Source organism: Miscanthus floridulus, chromosome 2 (assembly GCF_019320115.1).
Source record: "Miscanthus floridulus cultivar M001 chromosome 2, ASM1932011v1, whole genome shotgun sequence".
NCBI lineage: Eukaryota > Viridiplantae > Streptophyta > Magnoliopsida > Poales > Poaceae > Miscanthus > Miscanthus floridulus.
In genome coordinates, this window is record NC_089581.1 from 44,155,223 (window position 1) to 44,168,307 (window position 13,085).

The 13,085-nt window shown below is 43.7% G+C and overlaps 1 protein-coding gene across 5 annotated transcripts; it reads left to right on the forward strand.

The window, feature by feature from the left end:
• Positions 1–2,750: 2,750 nt before the first annotated feature.
• LOC136522839 (BTB/POZ domain-containing protein NPY4-like) lies at positions 2,751–8,578 on the forward strand. Of its 5 annotated transcripts, XM_066516649.1 has the most exons (7): positions 2,751–2,971; positions 3,280–3,392; positions 3,507–3,979; positions 4,067–4,576; positions 5,997–6,066; positions 6,412–7,596; positions 7,673–8,578. In XM_066516649.1, exons 4-7 carry the CDS (start codon positions 4,515–4,517, stop codon positions 8,255–8,257), a joined length of 1,902 nt encoding a protein of 633 aa, XP_066372746.1. In that variant the 5' UTR covers positions 2,751–2,971; positions 3,280–3,392; positions 3,507–3,979; positions 4,067–4,514; the 3' UTR covers positions 8,258–8,578. The 5 variants fall into 5 exon arrangements, with proteins under 5 accessions (XP_066372746.1, XP_066372742.1, XP_066372753.1 ...); XM_066516645.1 differs by having other exon boundaries at positions 3,280–3,979; XM_066516656.1 differs by lacking the exon at positions 3,507–3,979.
• Positions 8,579–13,085: the final 4,507 nt, after the last annotated feature.

The window sequence follows — 13,085 nt, forward strand, 5'->3', positions numbered from 1 at the left end:
CTCACACTCTGAAATGATGAAATGATAACCCACTAAAAGCAATAAAACAAGTCATTTAAATTCCTTTAATTAGCAAGAAATTTAATGCTCCATTATAAAGGCATAGGACTATGCGTGTTATATTTATGTAACATATTTATTCATCCAATTGGTTAGTAGTAGAAAAATATGACTTTAAGTAAAATATTTTCAGCTTGTCCTTGACCAAAATAAGTCAATTATATCTCCATTATCTATGCAACATTATTGGCAAACTTTTAGAAATAAAGATGACTTCTTCATGGGAAAGAGAATTCTTCTTCAAGTCACAAAATTGCCTTCATAAATCCTACTAGCTAAGGAAAAAATGTTTTCATGTTGAATCACCAAGCACTGGCAAAAGCTAGACCCATAACCAATTCGATTGCCTATAAAACAAGTGAAATGTGAACACATAAAATTGATCATTAGGACCATTGTATGTGAATTGTAAAACATTTAGTGACAAGCATATATGTCTATCGCTTCATAAGCTTTCATTCATTCATAATCATTCAGATGAATACATCATTTTGCTCAATCAGAATTTCGTCCATCTCAATGCCAAACATTGCAATATCGTATGAAGCAAAACTTGTGGTTGGAAAACAAGTCTCTTGCTAACTCAAACCATAAGGCAAATATAAGACACATAAGTCATATTATTATGTACATACAACACAATAAACTTCATGTTGCGTGTCTTTTGCATGGCACGTACGAGACAACAAAATCAGGAGCAACTATCATATAGTAAATCAAATGTGCTCAAACCTGTTGTAGTACCAAATGTAATTAAAACCATTAAAATTAGCAAAAGTTTCACTTGATCATATAGAATTATACCACAAATTGCCTCTCTGCACCAGATCGATAATCGATTGTATGGCATCTTTAAGCTGATCTACCAATAAGGGTTGTCGATTCTCAGTTTTCTATATATGTTGAGTGATCTGGTCTGTAGTATTTATGATAAAAAAAATCTGGGTTTGGCATCTCGGATGTCTCATTAATGTGGTTATTTATTTTATGACCGCGACGTTACGTGTAAATAGACATATCTGTTATTGGTTACTAATTGTTGAACCAAAGTAGGAGACGGAACCGGCGCAAGCCACTCGATGTGGTTGATTACATGGTTATGATTGGCATATATATAGAAAAGGAAAAGGAAATAGACGTTTTAAACCCGTGTTGATAAAAAATTATCTAAAAACAAGATACTAGTTTTTTTGGGCTAAGAGAAGTTTGTAAGAAATCTAAACAGTAGAGTGTACACTCATCTCCATAACTCCCACAAATCAAACCAGGCCATACACACACACATGATCAGCTCCTTGGACAACAGGAAGTAAATACGGAGACAAAAGTATTATTTTCCATGTCATATATAGCAAATAATTATAGTGTCCTAAGAGCATCTCTAAGAAAGTTGGGATCCAACTTGCTATTTCTATTTTTAGCGAACATGCAAGAAATCTGGCCTCCAACAGACTAGCTAACGCCATTGCCATTCCATTTGACGTGCTATCCCGTGAGAATCAGAAGCCAAATTTGGCTGGCCGGTGTGCCTTGCTATATTGGCGTATGTGACACTGACAGCTAGTACCATGTTTGTGTTGCTCCAAAATTCTATTTCTTTCTCCTCCTTTCATAGAATATGGAGTGTGAGATATGACTAGTCTGTTGGAGTGTGCTGAATTATATAGAGAGAATTTTTTATATAGTGGCTAGCTAAATGAAGATATAGAATGTGGAATTTAGAATGTTTCTTGGAGATGCTCCTAAACAAATTTAGGTACATGTCAACTACACAACCTATCCATTTAAACTTACTAGCACCATTTTTTTTGTGATTGCCTTGAAAATATCTAGACCTTCTGCACACAGCATGCATAAATTTGTAGGAATAAATTATATGCTAGTCATGATTATGAAAACTTAAAAAAATCTGTTGGGGCAGTTCACACACTGTCGAACCGAAAATCACATAGACGATGGACGCTTTGGTTGCATGCAATTGATTACCTTTGCGACAGCCTAATGAATCGTGACCATTTCTCATGTAGATATTTCATCCTGGTCCCCTAGCTAAGCTAAGCAGGGCTCCAATCGGATTATTGACTCCAAGTCTAATAACCATATTCTTCATCCCCCAAAAGATAAAAAATTGCCTGACCACTGTTTAGCTAATGCTGCGATAATTCCTAAAGAACTTAGTCTTTATTATTGCATGCAAGAAATTAATCATATTCACTCTCATCAGGTCTTATCTTGAAGCAAGCACTTTTTTTAACAAAGGGTGGGAAAAAGGGAGCTGATTGTATACAATACCAAAAGTGTGCCTACTTTCTTCTGCTACAAAATTCTCCAAACCACACCACCAGAAAATTTTAGTTAAACAAGGTAAAGCGAAATGAAAAGCGTGGGCATGATTGTAAATAAATTACTCTACATGATCTATGGAGTCTGTCTAGTGAGGAGAGAGAGAGAGAGAGGAGGAGGAGGGGTCATCACTCATCAGTGGCCAGCAAGAGAAGAGAATGGCCACAAAACATGGTGAGGGCAAAACAGTCCATTCACAGGACCACACCCATGGCCATGGGCATCAGCCATGAGCCCATCAGTTCTCCATCTCCATGCATCGCCACCCCAGTACGGCCCACCACAACTCCCACCCCCACCCCACCCCCACCCCACCGCAGCAGCTTTTAAAGATAACCAAATCCGCTGCCCTTGCCCTGCATCGCAGTTCGCAGCAGCTGCCGCAACTTGCTCACAGTCACAGGCGCAGCTGATGAGCAGCGGCCAAAACAGAAGGCGCGATTTGATCGCTTCCTCCTCCACTACCACTAGCTAGCCTGCCGCCTGCTGCCGACCGCCGTGCGAGCTCCGGCCTTGTGGAGCAGCTCGTGCAGCGCCGCACGGCCGTGCCGGAGGCAGAGAAGGAAAGGTGAGCTGCCGGTCGTGTGTTCTGTCCGTCCTTTTTTTTTTCTTTCCCCTCGCAGTTTTGCAAAGACAACAACTTCAGAACTTGGAATTCGTTTTCTGCGTCGAGGAAGCTTTTGCTCAAATCTGCATCGCATTTTCCCCCCAATGTTCCTCTTTTTTTTTTTAAAAAATGTATAAATCCCTGGGATCGGCTACTGTTTTTTTCCCTTCTGGGAGTCGGTTTGGAATGTCTATGTTTGTCTATGAATGATGTTGGTTTGGTCATTTCCTCGTCCTGAAAAGCTGCCTCTTCTTCTGCCTTTTGTCCAGTTCCCTCTGAAAAAAATCGCAGTTTTCATCTCTGCTCCGTTCCGTTCCAAGAAAGCCCCGTTTCCCTCTTGCTCCGCAAATCCTCCCGGATCTCCTTGGCGCCGCCGGCGCAGGTAGGTCGCGCCATTGCCGTCACCCCCATCCCCCATCCAGGTTCTTGGGAATCACTTCGTTCTCGTGCGTGAAAGACGATCTTTTTGGGACTTAATTGCCACGAATTCTTCCAGGTCGGAAATGATTTCCGAGAGTTGTGATTTCACAAGATCGGCTGCGCTCTCATGCTGGATGGCCTTACGCACCTTGCGCACTCAGGTTAACTGAAAATAAATTGCAAATTTCTGGGAGCCACACGTGTTTTTTCCGTTTCTTCAACGGCGAGGAGGCTAGGCTGGACATCAAGTGTGTATGTCGGGATGAGTAGTGGTGATCAACCCACTGGAAAATTTTCTCTGTCAATTTCCTTGTGCGCATTCCAAACCCGTTGTTGTTGTTTACGGGTTTCTTTCTCTTTTTTTTTTCAAAGAGTGTCCAGAACCAGTGGTCTGTGGATTGGAATTCTTTAGTCACCGTTTGACTGCCTACATGTGCTGGATCCTAAAACAATACAACAATTTCCCTGTTGCAGCGCGTTTCGCCATCCATCCATTCATTCATGTGATTGCTTGCAAAATTAACGAACTAAAGATTCCTCTCCTCACTGGTACTTGTTCCCATGGTCTCCCAACATCGAGTCGCCAATTATTCCCGCTGTCCCCTCACCACAAGATACTGCCCTTGTGCTCTGCAGGTGCTGCTGCCCCCCCTGCCGCCTGCGTCCTGTGACTGAGATCCATCCAGCTCGGAGGAGAAGGAAGAGGAGGAGGAGCTCCTGGTCCTGGCTTCTAGACGTTGTGACCCAGATCTTGATGCAGCTGCCCAACTAGTTTACTCATCTAGAGGAGGGGTTGGGTTCTTGACCCGATTTGGTGGGGGCTTTGCCACTGGGATAGGGGGACAGTTCGGCGTGCTGGATCTTTATCGCCAGTTGTTGGTCCTGTCCTTTCCGTTGGGCTGGGAAGCATTCACATGCCGGTGGCTGCCGGTTTGGTACTTTCTTGACGGATTGGTTAAGCGCTGTCTGTGGGGTTGTTGTGCTGCTCCTCCTTTCATCTCATTTTGTGGTGATTGGTGGGGGGAGGAGGAAGAGCTAGGAGGATCTTCTCTCTTGTTTTTGGATCATTTCTCGGAGTGGCACAATGAAGTATATGAAGCTTGGATCAAAGCCGGATGTCTTTCAGACAGAGGGCAGCAATATCAGGTTAGTTGATTTGTTCCTGCCTTAGCATCACATTTCTTTCAGATTATTACAGATACATACATCTTCTTTTTTTACTGGTCATCCTAGACTTTGTTCTCATTGATTTACTCTGCTGATCATGTTGTGCTGAATTTATCTTGATGAATGTTCTAGAGATTCTGGGATAGAAATTTCAAGATCCATTTTACTTGATAGGAAATAGGTCTCAGCAGTTCTAATTCAATTTTCTTAACATATTTGTGTCTTAATATGCATCTTATCTGCTTTTTGGCCAAGATTTAGTGGATCTGCTTTTTTACTATTCGTTTAAAAGAAAATTTAAATCAATGGAGTTGCTCAAGGGGCCAATCATACTGGTAAACTGTATCAGCTGGAAAGAGGCTTAGTTCTTTAGTTTTTCTGTGCTCTGTTTCTTAAATGGGAAGGAAAGGAAGTGACGATATCCATAGGGGCTTTTGCTTTGCTTTCTATTTGTTTGAGTTTAGAATTTAGCATGGAACATCCAATAATTTTGAAGTGTGTAAAATTAGTGTTATGAATTAGAACAACACTAAAATTAAAATTAAGACTAGTTCCATCTTCACAGAGCTATATGACTGACAGCTGTGTTTTATATGTGGCTTGTGTGTTAGTTATTAAGGTGTGGATTACCCTCTCATTTAACAACCAACATGAAACTCATGGTCTGGAATACTAGGAGGCGCATCTGATGATGACATGCAGATGGCTAACTGTATAACTGATCTTGTTTATACGCTAAGTTGTCCTTGATTCTTTTTAGTGGCATATGTTCTTAAAGCTCTTATGTACTTTGGAGGCCTGTGACGATTTAACCATAGGAGTTCTTTTCTCTAGTTTGCTTTGTTTTTTACCTTTTTGGATGAGTGGATTGGTTGGTGGCATTGTGGTCCATCAAGTAAATTTAATTCCTGGAGCTCAATAATTTCTCTTGACCTTTGATAGAACTAAATTTTTAATCATCTATATGTTGGACCACATGTCAATTAAAATTAGTTATACCTGTCATACACGCTGCTGGTATATCTGAAGTTGCTTTTGCCTTTTTCTAGTTTTGCTTATGGTACTTGGGCAAAAGGCTAATGTCCTGTCACTGTTATCTCACCTTTAGCTGATTCGCTGAGCGATGATTTTGTCTTGTTGCGTCATTTCAGCTCTGCATTACTGCAACATTTGCAGTATAAGGATTTATCTAACAATCATTGCATCCACATAACAAGCCTTTTTATCCTAACATATCTTACCATGATTTTAGATAAATGATACATGTGTACTTACTATGTTGCCTCACATTGGGTAATTCTGCTTATCATGCAATATCTTCACTTATTTGCTCCCATTGCCTTTCCTCTACTTGCATCACTTAGCTTCAATGCTAATGTTTTGCAATCATGCTTTTCAGGTTTGTTGCGACAGAGCTGGCAACAGACATTGTTATATCCATTGGGGATGTCAAGTTTTATCTTCACAAGGTGTTGACTTCTTTATATTCCACACATTATTAGCCTCAGCATGCATTGAACAAGAGTACCCCTTATTGTTGTAGAGCTATATTTTGTGCCACCTGAAAATCTTAGGTGTGGTTATGAGTACCATTGGCACATTACATCCTACTCCTTTTACTTGCTCAGAAAGAAAAACATCCTACTCCCTTTGTCTGCATATTCCGCCAATTGTGTCTGCGTTCTGACTAGATGCATTTGCTTAGCAGCTGGTTCATATCTAATGCAGCATAGTTCTGTGTCAAACAACTAGTTTACATGCTTTTTTATGTACAAAGGGAAAATAATCACATACCCTGCAATTTTTTTTTTCAGTTCCCTCTTCTATCAAAGAGTTCACGCCTACAAAGGTTAGTTGCTTCAAGCAATGAGGAGAAAAATGATGAAGTGGATATCTCTGACATCCCTGGTGGACCTTCAGCATTTGAAATATGTGCTAAGTTCTGCTATGGCATGATTGTAACACTCAATGCATATAATGTCCTCGCTGCCCGCTGTGCAGCTGAGTACCTAGAAATGTTTGAGACCATTGACAAAGGAAACCTCATATACAAGATTGATGTGTTTCTGACATCAAGCGTATTTCGCACCTGGAAGGACTCGATCATAGTTTTACAGAGCACAAAGTCACTGCTACCTTGGTGTGAAAATTTGAAGGTAATCAACCACTGCATTGACTCTATCGTGTCGAAGGCGTCAATTGATCCATCAGAGGTTGAATGGTCATACACTTACAACAGAAAGAAACTCCCATCTGAGAATGGTATTGATTCACATTGGAATGGTGTCAGGAAGCTACCTATGGTCCCTAGTGACTGGTGGGTTGAGGACCTTTGTGAGCTTGAAGTGGATTTGTACAAGCGGGTGATCATGGCCATCAAGGCAAAGGGAAGCACACCAGCTGTTGTCATCGGAGAAGCATTGAGGGCCTACGCATACCGACACCTGCTTGGCTCCCTTGAAGATGCTGTGAGCAATGGAGTTGATTGCACAAAACTTCGTGCAGCTCTTGATGCTATTATATTTCTCTTGCCCGCTGAGGAAGGCTCAGTGTCATGTGGTTTTCTTCTTAAGCTGCTAAGAGCTGCATGTTTGCTGGAATCTGGGGAGTCCCATCGCATTAACTTGATCAAGAGAATAGGCACACAATTGGATGGTGCTTCAGTTTCAGACCTTCTTATACCACCAAATACTGATGAAAACAATATATACAGCATAGACCTGATCATGGCAATAGTGGAGGAATTCATGTTACAGAATAGTGATAGTGTTAAGGAAAAGATTCAAGATGATGAAGAAATCGTGGAGATTGAGAATGTGACATCTGTTTCCAGCACGTCAAAACTGGCAGTTGCAAAGCTGATCGATGGATATCTTGCTGAGATTGCCAAAGATCCCAACCTTCCTCTTCCAAAGTTGATCGCACTTGCTGAAATGGTGTCTTCTCTACCCCGGCCATCACATGACGGGCTCTATCGTGCCATTGACATGTATCTGAAGGTATCACTTTGTGTTTCCACCAAGTGCTCCCATTGTAGGGAGTTTGAATACTTAACGCTGCTTTCCATGCTTACAGGAGCACCCCAGCCTATCAAAGAGCGAAAAGAAGAAATTATGTGGACTGATGGACTGCAAGCAGCTGTCACAGGATGCGTGCATGCACGCCGTGCAGAATGAGCGTCTCCCCTTACGCGTGGTTGTGCAAGTTCTCTTCTTTGAGCAAGTCCGGGCATCAATTGCTTCTGCAAGGAGCGACCCTTCATCTGAGCTCCCATCTGCTGTTCGCTCGCTTCTTCCCAGAGAGAATGGCAACTCTATTGGCAGCTCCAGGTCAGCTGCGACAACGACAACGGAGGAGGAATGTGGGGTCCCGACATCGAGTGACATCAACTCTTTGAGGTCAATTAGGCTCGCCAACAACAGCGGTGGAAGCGAGAGGAGCAGTGGCAGCAGTGACATCAACAAGAACAGCGATGACAAGAGCGCCGCAGGGAAAGCAAAGGGGATGCTGATGCCGAAGAAGATACTGAGCAAGCTCTGGTCTGGGAAAACAAATGCCGGTGAGAAAAGCAGCTCAGACACGTCGGAGAGCCCTGGGTCCGTGAACCCAGAGGAGGCGAAGTCCACGCAGTCACGGATCACAAGGCGCTCAGTATCCTAGTCGCAGGGGGTTAATGGGGTCACAGCTTAGTTTTGTTCTTGCTCTTGATTTGCCTTCACTAGAGAGTAGTAGCAATCTCAAAATGTGGAGTACTACTACTACTGGCCTCACTTTGTCATGTCGCCAATGACTTCTTTTTTTTGGCATGGGATTGCTTGTAAATGGAGTAGGTTTGGTCATTGGTGATGTTTTCAGCGAAGCTCCATGGGATATTTATGTGACCTTTTTTCATGGTAGGGATACAAAGAAAGTACAGGTCGTATAATTGATGTATTTTTGCAGGCAAAGTCATAGTGTTTTAGTTTGTTTCTTACTATATAACATCCGTTAGACTTATACATAGCATATATTCGAGTGAAATGGTCTTAAAGTGTTGAGGCTGATCAGAAAACATCGGCTGCTCATGTTTTTAATACGAACAGTAGTTATGAGCTATTTTCGGCAGTTCGGCTACACGTAGGAATTTGTGAGAAGATACGAGCTACAGTTGGGCTGAAAATTGAGAGAAAATGAATTATTATGTGATTGATTTTGTTACATTGCGATACTTGGCCTAGCTCGCCATATTCATGACTCTGCACCTCTCATGCGCAGGTCCACTGGAGCCGCCACAAACCAAAACATCACCGCTAACTCAAATTAAAAGACTAAATAATATGTTAGGGTTGTCTATCTTATACGAGGGTTGTCTATCTTATATGTCGTGCTCGTAACTCTCAGTTTCTATTATTCTAAAAAAAACATCAGCTTCTAATGTGAGACAGCGACGAAGCCAGGAATCGACGAAGCCAGGGCTGGCTTCCTCTTCTTCTACCTCCAGCCCCTCCTTGCCTTCTTCTTCCTCCTCATAGCGGTAGCCCGGGCTCCATGTAAATCATGGCCATAGGGGGGGCTGGAGCACGGGTAGCCCCCCCCCCCCCCCCCCCCCCCCCCCGCTGGCTTCGTCGCTGATGTGAGACCAAACATAACAGAATTTGAGCAATGTTTCATATTAGATATTTTTTAACTCTTCTCAGTTCTAGCTGTATGCTCGTGCTTATATCAAATTACTGTCATTTTGCATTCCGTGGTCTATTTCCCTATGTAATGTTGAGATGTGTGGAAAATGAAATAGCGTATAGTTTTCGATAATGATACCTTTAGGGCGTCCGTCTTTTTTTCCGGACAGGACCGACTTGTCTGCCCCCACGCCTCGTGCCTCACGCTGTGCACCCTCCCTCGTGCCTCGCGCCCCCGCCCGCACCTTGCGCTCCCGCGCCTCGCGCCACATGCCACGACCGCTAGGCCTATTTACTTTGGATTTTAGTGTTTGATGACCAACCAAATTGGACTAATGAATTTGCAAGTAATTGTTTTGTAGTTCAATAGGGTGCAAGACGTGACTTGGACGAAGGCGACATGACGATCCCACGATCAACACCATAAGCAACACCCTAGAAGCACAATAGAAGACCCAAGATATCAAGCAAAGTCCAAGCACGAAGATAGGAACCAAGCCGGACGCAAGATCGCGAAGAAACGAGCTTCACAAAGGTGACCTGATGCGGTCCTTATAGCGACCGGACGCGTCTGATCAAGATGCTCGGCAATGGCAGGAATCAGCAGCAGCGATCGGACGCTGAGGATTCAAGTGACCGGACGCGACGATGACATTGTTCACTGTCGCGACAATAGCTCAGCACTGACCGGACGCTGGAGGGTGATCGACCGGACGCAGGAACTGCAGCGTCCGATCGAGTCCAGAGAGGTTCCAGAGCGGCGCCAGTGCGACCGGACATGTCCGATCGACAGTGACCAGACTCAGCGCCAAGTCCGATCAACGCGCTAGCTTCAACGGTCGGGACGACCAGACGCGTCCAGTCAGGACAACAGCCTCGTCCGGTCAGTAGTAGAAAGGTGGGTTTCGTCCCCAACGGCTACTTTCTCAGTGGAGCTTATAAATAGATCCTCCAACCGGCCATTTGAGTTTAGTGGAGCTGAGAAAACATACCATGGGTGTTAATACACCATTTTAGTGATCTCCACTTGCATAATGCTTAGTGATTCGTTAGGTGATTAGCGTAGGTACTTTGTGAAGTGCTTAGGTTGATTAGACCATCGTTTATGCGTTTGCTTTTAGGGTTAGGCCTAGTGTTTAGTGAGGTTTGCATATCTCTTACCACTCGGTGCTTGCGCGTACCATTGTTGTACATCGAAAGGGCTTATAGTCTTGCGAGATCACACCAACCACGTTTGTGGTGTGGCCGCCACCGTGTATCGAAGGGAACAAGGCCCGTGGCGGTTCGACGGGAAGCTTGATAGTGAAGACGGCGGGGAGCGGTCCAGGAGAGGCTTGTCAGAAGACACACCGGAGACCTACTTGCGCGTGGGGAAGGCCCGGGGCTATCCACAGAGTTACTCGACTAGGAGCTTGGCCCTTGCGAGGGATTCCTTGCGAGGAGCTCTAACGAGAACTAGGAGGAAGCTTACGCGCTTCTCGATACATCGGTAAAAATACCAGAGTTGTTGATGGAAGTTTGTATATCTCTATCTTACTCTTTAGCTTTCGCATTTATATTGTTTGCATAACTTCTTTTGCGGTAGAGATAGCAACACACTAGCAAAACCGTAGTTGCACATTTAGATAGTTTATCTTTTGCATAGGTTTTGCTAAGAATAAAAAAAGAGGCCATAGTTTAGAGTTAGACTTTTAAGTTGCCTAATTCACCCCCCCTCCTAGGCGTCACGGTCCCTTTTATGTTGCAAGTGTTTTTTTTATCTGGATGTTGCATATGTTGCACTGGCTATACACATATGTTGCAAGTGCATGTTTCAAATATTTTAGTTGTTTCAAACATATGTTGCAACTGTTTTATCGGGATGTTGCATATGTTGCAGTGGTCATACACATATGTTGCAAGCGTGTGTTGTAAATGTTTCATCTGTTTGGGACGTATGTTGTAGCAAATGCTTTATGTTCCAAGTGTTCCATGACCAAGCACGAGAAGTGGGCACGGACAGAGGTGGTCCCCTCTAGCACAGCGGTCCCCACATGCGTGTGGGAAGCGAAGCGGGCGCAACAGCCCCCACATGCATGCACAAGCGCATGCGTACTGCAGCAGTAGTAGCGCACGGGCAGGTGCGACAGCAGTAGCATGGGGCCAGGCGCAACAGCAGTGTGTGTGGGCGGGTAGGAGCTGCATGCATACGTGTGGGTGTGCAGCAGGCGCGGGTATCTGGATAGACGTGTAGGATCTCTGGTACGCCTAGAGGGGGTGAATAGGCCTATAAAAATTCAACTCAAACCGAAGTCAAATTCACCTGTGACACTGCCGCTCTGTGAGCACGGTACTGCCGCACCAAACAGCGGTACTGTCGCACCTATAGGAGAGATTAGTTCACAGTTCAAAATCTACCCAACAAAATTTAGATCGGGTAAATTTCTTAGCTTCCTATAGGGTAGTAGATCATAGATCGACAGTTAAAAGTTGTGGGAACACCACACACAAGTAGATCGGCCTCAAACCCTAGAAATCACCTCAACAACAACAAGAACACAAGTGTAGCAGCACAAGATGACATAAGGATTTATCCCGTGGTTCAGCTCACCACCAAGGCTTGCCTAAGTCCACATTGTTGAGGTATACCACTAAGGCTTAGGGCTTTGTAACCCTACCTTGTTCTCAAGTCAAGAGAGTGAACTATTGAGATGAGGGGTGATTTTACTATCTGTAAGAGGTGGTTACAAACCTTCTATGACTGCCACAAACTTGGCAAGCTCAACGGGCAACGCTCTAGCCGGCTAGGAGCCAAGCTCCAAGAGTAACAAACACAACCGCCGGCCAAAATGTGAGCCAAATGCTCTTTAGGCTTTAGAAATCAGTGGAGCTGCTCTCTAATCACTTTTGGCACATTTTTCTCTCAATGATTGATGAGGAAGTCAAAGGGAAAGCTTGAGAGCTTGAAGAGCACCAATGGAGGAGAGAGGAGATGAGCACATGTTGATTTTCATCGGTCTAAACCATTAGGGAAGAAAAGATAGCTATTATGGAGGATAGGGAAAAGTATAAATACCCCCCTGCCTCCCAACGGTTACTTAAGTGCGACAGTACCGCCCTAAGTGCGGCAATGCCATGATGCGGCACTGCCACACCCAGCAAGATAGCAAGGGTGAAGGAGTTGTTAAGTTGGCTGTCTTGGCTGAGGTATGAGGATGTTTTGTGTAAAGATTGAATATTTGGTTGCACACTTTAAACCAGTTGTAGTGTCCCCCTTTATAGTACGGCTTTTTCCATACTCAATTTCAAAAGACAAAAGAATTCAAAACTCTTTTGAGCGCGATGCCATCCTTATTTGTAATTAGGGGCTCCTCCTTTCCATGTAACATCCTCTATAATGAATTCCCTGCTTGTCATCTTAATAAATCTTATTAGTTCTCTAATTAGGTGGTCATCAACACCAAACCCCACATTAGGGCTTGATTGCACTTACAATCTCCCCCTTTTTGGTGATTGATGACAACCCAATTAGAACTTACAAAAGATATGAAATGAATAACTGAGATTTTTTTGAGCCATGGGTGTAGAGCCTCCCCTAAATATGTGAATAGTCTTGGCATGAGAGTCCAAGATTCACACTTTAGTGAAGTGAAAATTGGGGATCCCCCTACATCCATGCCTTTGTGGGGTGTTGCACACAGTGCCAAGAAAATATATACGTGATGCATATGACAAATCATGCACACATGTGTTTGCTGCTACAACTTTTCTACTGTTAGTCACAAGAACTTTAGGAACCCTAATTAGACTTGGGGCCTTGCATGTTAGTCACAAGAAATTTAGGAATTCAA

What these genes read in the sequence shown, in the direction of transcription:
- LOC136522839 (XM_066516645.1), top strand. Translation starts at nt 4,515, where the DNA reads ATGAAGTATATGAAGCTTGGATCAAAGCCGGATGTCTTTCAGACAGAG. An exon ending in ACAGAGGGCAGCAATATCAG is followed by an intron (nt 4,577 to 5,996) that starts GTTAGTTGATTT and finishes CATGCTTTTCAG; the next exon opens with GTTTGTTGCGACAGAGCTGG. An exon ending in TCAAGTTTTATCTTCACAAG is followed by an intron (nt 6,067 to 6,411) that starts GTGTTGACTTCT and finishes TTTTTTTTTCAG; the next exon opens with TTCCCTCTTCTATCAAAGAG.